Below are 7,989 nucleotides of genomic sequence, written 5' to 3'. Positions count from 1 at the left end.
GGGTACCATGGTGACCTTAATGTACCACTGGCACCAGCTTTAACCTTTCTTTTTAATCTATCTATCTATCTATCTATCTATCTATCTATCTATCTATCTATCTATCTATCTATCTATCTATCTATCTATCTATCTATCTATCTATCTATCTATCTATCTATCTATCTATCTATCTATCTATCTATCTATCTATCTATCTATCTATCTATCTATCTATCTTGTTTAGACCAAAATAATCAAAGCTGAGCCACAGAAGAAAACAGTTGAGAAAAAAAAAGAAGTTGGGTCAACAGAAACCCTGCCCACATTTTATCTCCTGATGTGTTCAACACGTAAAAACCTTAATTTGCTCACAAGTTCACAGTTTTATGTAAAGTGTCAGTGTTGGATCAGTACATGAAGCTTTTAAATTATTATTTTTAATATGTTCATAAATTTCAGCAAACAACCTAATAAAATATTTATAAACTGTAATAATCATGTCTGTTTTCATCTGTGTTTTGCCATGCCACTAATCACTCCTCATTCCGTTCACCTGCGCCTCTCCCCTGATTACTGCTCCCACATCTGCTCCATGCCCTTTATATTATCCTCCTCTTCAGTCCTCCAGTGCCAGATTATTGAACGCGCCATGCAAGTAGTTTTCCAGCATTCTCTGACTGACTTCTTGTTCCCCGGACTCACCCATTCACCTTGCCCTTGTCTGACTCTCGCTGGCTGACAGATTTCTGGACCACGACCCTTGCCTGTATCATGGATTTGAACCTCTCACGTGCCCCTTTGGATAAGTGTCTCGCTCTCTGCCTTCCTGGTAACGACCATCGCCTGTCTGACCTTGAGTTTTGTTTTTCTCCTGTGGCCTTCCTGGTAAGAATGCCAAGCCAATCCTGCGCTCTGGCCCTCTGGTACTCCACTCGATCATTACTCTCCTGTTGACTCTCTTCGCTCTCCAACTCACAGTGATCCAGGTTGGTGACTCCACCATCGCAAATTCCAACTTCCTGTGTTGCCTTTGGATCACCAAACTCCCCTCTCTCTCCCCAGAGCTGCTGCCGGCATTCCTGTTGCTGAGCGTTACATTCTCTGTTGTTTAATAAAACTACTTCAACTTTTCACTCCTGTGTTGTGGCTGAATTACCAGGTCCGTTTTGTGATTCTTTTCACCCTCACTCCTTTTCTTTTAACTATCCTGTCTTCATCTAAACTGTTTCCTTTCAACTCTCGTTTACTACCCTGACTATCAAACATCCTTTCTTGTATTTTACCTCTTCCTCACCCTCTTCCACTTCTAACCTGTGTCCACCCCTCAAAATCCATATCATCCTCATCTCTTACCTGCATCTCCATCCAAACCATTCACATATCAGTTTATGTTGATTGCTGCCACTTCCATTCTTCTTCTGCAGCAATTTTTTTGTTTGTTTCACGGGGATAACTTCAATTACCAGCCCTCTCAGTCAAAACAGAGCCATCCACCGCTACTCCTTGGCTTGAGGCAGGCAGGAAGAAGCAAACCCGCAAAGATTTTTTGTTTAACTTAAATACACCGGGTAATCAGCAGTCATCTGGAACAGCTGAGACCAATTAAGCCCATGGTAAGAAAGTGGTTATTTAAAGGCACAGGTACTGAAATCCTTACAGTACGCCCCTCTCAAGAAATGCATTTGGCTAGCCATTAGCCTAACAGGTAAAAAGACTTTTGCCTTTTTTTCTCTATGGCTGATGTCACAGCTAATAACTATTAGACAGAACATCACTTCAAAGTTGACATGTTTATCTCTGAAAGTTATCAGTAAATCTACTGCTCAATTAAAGAATGGTAAAAGAATTACAACTCAAATCTTGTCATTTTAGGGGCTGTTTTGCTCCTTTTTCACTTTTAAACAAAGTGGGTATCAAATAGTACAAGGTTAGTGTAAGAAATACCTCATGATTTGCCTTAAATCATACATTGTAAATTTAATTTAAATTTTTTCTTAAAATCTTTTTTTTTATGGTTTGTTGTGGTCGCACAACGGTATTCTGATTTCGGTATGATGATGTAAAAACAAAGAAATCTCCACAGATGATGCTGCACCGAAAAGTTTATTACATATTTCAAAGATACACTATAAGAAAACTGATCACTTTGAGTTATGTAAAGGAACAATATAAACCCATATCCCATTAATGGCAGTCATTATGCGTACTGAGGAGATCATTTGAATCTAGATAGTTTTACAATAAAATGATATTGTAATTTAAGAAAATCAGATAAAACTTAGTTTTTTCAAGAGAAAACATTCAGGACCATCATGACACTGAAGACTCAGATGAGTTATTTTCTTCTCACATGGTGAACAGTAGATGACCACTGAAGGTGGAATGGTTATTCTGATTGTCAAATATCTTTGAGTTTGGGGTCGCACTCACAGATACTCGATCTCCAACCTCCAGAACCAGTATGACACCATTAGAAGAACTTTGATAGTTGGACGTCTGACTTTCATATGCAGTAAAGGTTCTCTGTCCATTCTTCATCAGTGCAGCTCCGGCAGTGTAACCACTACCTACAGGGCTAAGTATGTGCACCTCAAAGTGGTAGGCTCCTTTCACCGGTGCAGTGAAAAACCCTGAAGGATATTTGTTGTTGTCAAGTTCAATGGAAATTAACATTTGCAATATTTGTAAGACTCACAGTGATGTTTATTGTTACCTGTTTCTCCATTGTAGGCATTTCCAACGTTTGTCAGCACATTTTTGAAAACTGCGTGAGTGAGTGTGTTATAGGGTCCAAAGATGGATGTTTCCTTAACTGTGAGAGCTGCTGATAAAGCCACCCGTTTGACTGAGAAGGAGAGAAATCAACAAAGGAACATCAACAAAACAGGACATTTATTTTTTAGTTCAAGCAATAAATTGGCAACACTTTTTTGTTACTGAAGGAAAAAATTGTGGGTATAATATTAAATAAAATACTCCTAACAAAAGAAACAGACTGGCTTGATGAAGCTAACTCTGTTAAAAATAGACCAGGTCATTAGGAATGATAAAAGGAGGTGGGCATTGGAGTTCATCTTACAAATACAATCTATTAAAATGACTACCACCACAAACTCATTGCTTATTTCACGCATTACCAATTAATAACAGAAAAACTACTTAGAACTTGGGATGAAATCATTTCAAGGTGTAAAGGAAATAATCAACGACGAAAAATTACACCAGAAATATTACAGATTAAGGAACATGAAGGCACTATGGCATTGTCTGTCCTCAGGAAATATTTTCAAGTAATAAAATTAAATCAGTAGTCTATTGGTGTACTAAGGACTAAGCAAAATGAAAAGGTTTAGAAAGACATAAAAAGAAATTAAATTCAAAGCCTTATTACAAAGAGGAAACAAAATGATTTGTTTAAACAGTTAGATATTATCATCTGATTTAAACTGAAATAATGGTTTAATTAAATGAGGAAGTACCAAAGACCATTTATATTGAGATCGCCAACCTGAACCCAGAAGTTGAAGCATTCCCTGTCGGCTGGTTCCAGTACAAACTTTAAGTCCTACCCCCTCTACACAAACCAAGAAAGTATTGGCCTTGATAAAGTAGTCAAAGGTGTTAACTGTGGTTGATTTTCATAGTACTTTGCCAATGTTCAAATATTTATTTTTCTAATATGTTTTATTAATCACGGTTTAGCTGTGATTAAATACAACATGGCAACTTCTATAATTTGGATCCTGTTTGCTTCAATTTCCAACAACAAAAGATGGTAGGGACTGTAGTGTTATGCCGAGTCAAGGATGTCACCGGTATTGCGTTTGAACGTCTTTAATGTTGAACATAACACTGGCACATTCTCAGGTTGCTGAACAGAGTGTTGTCGGCTCTAGCGTCTCTACTGTATACGTCACTTCCTTGTTCTACTCCAATGTGACCTTACACATAAAATAGTTCCATTACATTACAGGGATGTCTGTACAATCTATAGTAAATATATACAATCTATAGTAAGCACATTCTAGAAAATGAGCTGTGACCACATTAATGGAGAGCCCATGACTATTGTTTTACCCAAAATACTCTTGGCCAGAGGTTTGAACAATGGATCCCAAATGGAATATCAGTATTATGCACATTAGTAAAAGAAGAAGAAGTCACGAGTTTTCAAGAATTTAAGCAACATTATAGAACCAAGATAATTTCATAGTTACAATTATTTTGGTACTTTACCTTCCTCATTTTTCTTCAGTCTCTCAATTTCAGCCGTCTGATTCTCCAGCTTTTCCCCTTGGTCTGAAAAACACAAAATACAGAAATTACTTCAACATCTCTCTCTCTCTCAGCATCATCAACTTTTCTGGAAACCATCTTTTTGCTTATTTGGATGAACGGAAACTGATTACAGATTAAGGTGTTTTCTTGTCGTTGACCAAGCTTCAATGTCCTCAGTTGTGTTTATATGGGAGCAAGACATATTATTAAATTTTACCTAGTTTCATTAAGGCAAAGTATTTTCCGATCTACTTTCCAAGTCTTACTTTTTTTAAAATTGTTTTTGTTAACCTTTGCACATGAAAACTCAGGCATATTGATGTGTTGCTTAACATTGTGACTTCGCAGCAGTAAGGTCCTGAGTTCAAACCTCTGTTGGCGCCTTTATGTGTGCAGTTTGCTTGCTCTTCTTGTGCATTTGTTGGTTTCCTCTAACTTCCTCCCACACTTCAAAAACATATATATTTAAGGTTAATTAAGTTATTCTCAAATTCTGAGGTGCACCATACTGAGGGGCCTAGTGGTCTGACAGTGATTTTTTTTTTCTTTTTACCCCACAGTTGTGAAAAAAGTTGTAGAAAAAACTAATGTTTATACTGAGTGTTGTGACTCTGATTATACAGAGGGAGTCCAAAAGAGCAAAAAAAGGTGGGTTTGCTCATTACAGGTCTGATGGAGCACAACACAGACACATAATGAAATATAACAAGAGCAAAAAGCATTTGATAACAGAAAAAGCCATAATTGGACAACCTGTCAGAGCCATCAGTTTATTGCATCAATAACCTCAGCCAATATAAGATAACAGTTTTAATGAAATTATTAAATAAAGGGATTTTACCTTTGTCCTTTAATTAAATTGAGCAGAAACACAGCTACATTACATTTTACATTACATTACCTTTTAGCTGCTGCTCTAACTTGTTTATCTGAGCCTCCAGTTTCTCCAGTGTTTTACCTAGAACTGAGAAAAGAGCAAAAGTGTCTTAATGCATTTATTTTTACTAAATTTCAAAAAATTGTTAAAAAAACAAGACAATATCATCAATAGGAATAGAAATGATTTTGTTGGTTTTATATCTTATGAACCTACATTGATGACAGTGTAACAGGATATTGGTTCCTAAGATGTCTCATTTTAATACTGTACCTGTATCCCCCCAGAAAATACTGAGCTCCGTTGTTATTTCTTTGTCGTCCCCTGACGACCTTTTGTGCACCTCCGCCTTCTCCTTATCAGCAGACACAGCACAGACGAAAAGAAAGAGCTGAAAACACAGAGTGAGCTTCATTCTGTCTCAGGAAATCTGCAAACTTCGACTGTGTCCAAACCTGAGACATCTTTATATAACACGATAAAAGAAGGTGTGACACTGAGGGAGGTAACTTCATCCTGTAACATCCAGCTCACAAACAAACAAGAGTTTTCTCACTAAGTGGTCCAGTTGTAAGTCAGGGGTAGTGACAGAGCCAGTTCTGACCTGTTTCTGCTGAAGTCAAATTGTAATTTTACAGAAAAGTGAAAAACAGAAAACAAAACAGCAAAGAGTTTAATGGCATCTTTTGTGTGAAAAGCTTTAGTATTCAGTAAGTTTGTGTTTCAGTTCAGTTTCAGCCAGATGCCAAACGTTATTGTGTAAAAACATTTTTTGTGTCATGGTGTGAGGATCTGGGTTTTGGTTCCGCCCTCTGTGCGGCGCCACTAATTATTGTTCCACAGGTGTTCCTCATANAAACCATAACTGCTAGCATCAGCACTGACAACAGTCGGTTTGGTTACGTCATAGAATGCGAGTACTGGTGACTTTGTGACAAGTTCTTTCACTTTACTGAATGCTTCTTCTTGAGCACTGTCCCAAGTCCAAGTCACATCACTTTTAAGCAGATCATTGAGAGGTTTTGTGACCTCAGAAATATTTGGTAGGTATCTGCCCAAGTAGTGAATCATTCCAAGAATCCTCCTCAGATCGGAAACATTCTTTGGTGGTTCAAGTTCTGTGATTGCGTTGATTTTGGCTTTATCTGGCCTTATGCCGTGTTCATCAATACAGTGTCCAAGATAATGGAGTTGTTTCTGACGTAGGAGGCATTTCTCATGGTTTAACCTTAACCCTGCTTCCTTAAGTGTGTCCATTGTTTTTTTTAGTCTCGCTTCATGTTGCTCTGGAGTGTCTGCGTAAATGAGTATGTCATCCATGTAGGTTGCTACTCCTTCCTGTCCGTCCAAGAGTTTTGTCATCTCACGCTGAAAGATTTCCGGGGCACTGGTAATACCAAATGGTAGCCTGTTGAAGTAGAATCTACCAAATGGGGTTATAAAGGTTGTTAATTTCAAGTGGTATTTGCCAAAATCTGCTTGCAGCATCTAACAGTGAAAACACTTTGGCGCCTGCCAGTTTAGGCAAGATGTCATCCACCGTTGGTAGGACATACTTTTCCCTTTTGACTGCTTTATTTAGCTCTTTCAGATCAACGCAGATTCTAATTTGTTCTTTGTTTTTCTTTGGCACGGGCACCATTGAAGCACACCACTCTGTTGGGTCTGAGATTGGTTGAATCACTCCACAGTTTACCATACGATTCAGTTCTTTCTCCACTTTTGGTAACAATGGAACTGACACTCTCCTTGCTGTTGTCACACTATAGGGAGCTGCGCCCTCTCTTAGAGTGATCTTAACAGGTTTGATTTTCAGCCTTCCTATTTCATCAGGACAGGATTCACTGATTTGTGCTGGAGCTCTTATTTCCTCCATGCGTTTTATCAGGCCCATGGCAACTGCAACATTGCGACTCAGGAGGTGGCTGCATTGGGGTCCTTCAATAACATTGACTTTAAATCTGAATGTTTTGCCTTTCCTCATTGTGGTGGCTATAAAGTAACCCGTACAATTCAGTTTGCCTCCAGGGCTGTCTAGTTTGTTTGTTGGTTTTCTTAGTTTTGGCTTAAAGGCAAGCTTTTCAAATGTCTCTGATGGTATAAGAGTTGTATCAGCCCCTGAGTCAATTTTGAAGACAATGTGAGAACCCTGTATTGGCAGCTTAACAGTCCAAGCTTTTGAAGAATCTTCCACGTCTGTGACTCCTCCCAGAAAGTATGTTGCATTTCTTTCAATATTCCTTTTAGGTGCAGTAACTTCACTGACCACACGGGAGCGACAAACGACCGCAAAATGACCCAACTTTTTACAGCTTCTGCACTTGGCGTTCCTAGCTGGACATTTATCATTTTTTTCATGTACTCGACCACATCATGTGCACTTGCGACCTTTATTAGCATTTTGATAGTGTTTTGGTTTGACTCCTCCTGTGTTCTGTACTTTGTTTGTATGGCTTTCGCTGTGTGTCAGCCTCTCTCGGTGTTGTTGGCGCTTGTAAGCCACTTCACTCAGGTTAGCACTAGCATTAGCTCCTTGCTCGCTTACGTGCTGTTTCACTTGCTCTGACTGTCTCACGAGCTCCACCGCTTTACTGAGGGTTAAGTCAGGCATCATTTGCAGCTTCTCAGACATCTCTTTGTCAAGTATTCCTATGACCAATCTGTCTCGGATATTTTCTTCTTTAACGCGGTCAAAATCACAGGTGTCTGCTAACTCATGGAGAGTTCTTATGTATTCCTCCGCGGTCTCCCCCGGCCTCTGAGCGCGCTGATGAAAACGAGCTCTTTCATGTATTGTGTTTACTTTGGGGACAAAGTAGTTGTCTAGTTTGTTTAAAACTATCTCATACTCC

General features: G+C 38.7%; 1 protein-coding gene across 1 annotated transcript in view; it reads right to left on the bottom strand.

Moving 5' to 3' along the window:
• Positions 1-2,068: 2,068 nt before the first annotated feature.
• LOC108246289 (sialoadhesin) overlaps positions 2,069-7,989 on the bottom strand; it is a 72,919-nt gene continuing 66,998 nt past the window's right edge. The window contains exons 8-11 of the mRNA XM_037974920.1: positions 5,162-5,224; positions 4,219-4,281; positions 2,696-2,827; positions 2,069-2,612 (exon numbers count right to left, since the gene is read on the bottom strand). Coding sequence (XP_037830848.1) covers positions 2,329-2,612; positions 2,696-2,827; positions 4,219-4,281; positions 5,162-5,224 — 542 coding nt within the window. The 3' untranslated portion in view covers positions 2,069-2,328. The remainder of the gene's footprint in view (positions 2,613-2,695; positions 2,828-4,218; positions 4,282-5,161; positions 5,225-7,989) is intronic.

This window comes from Kryptolebias marmoratus, linkage group LG3, assembly GCF_001649575.2.
Source record: "Kryptolebias marmoratus isolate JLee-2015 linkage group LG3, ASM164957v2, whole genome shotgun sequence".
In the NCBI taxonomy this organism is placed as follows: domain Eukaryota; kingdom Metazoa; phylum Chordata; class Actinopteri; order Cyprinodontiformes; family Rivulidae; genus Kryptolebias; species Kryptolebias marmoratus.
This window is presented reverse-complemented; position numbering and strand designations above follow the sequence as displayed.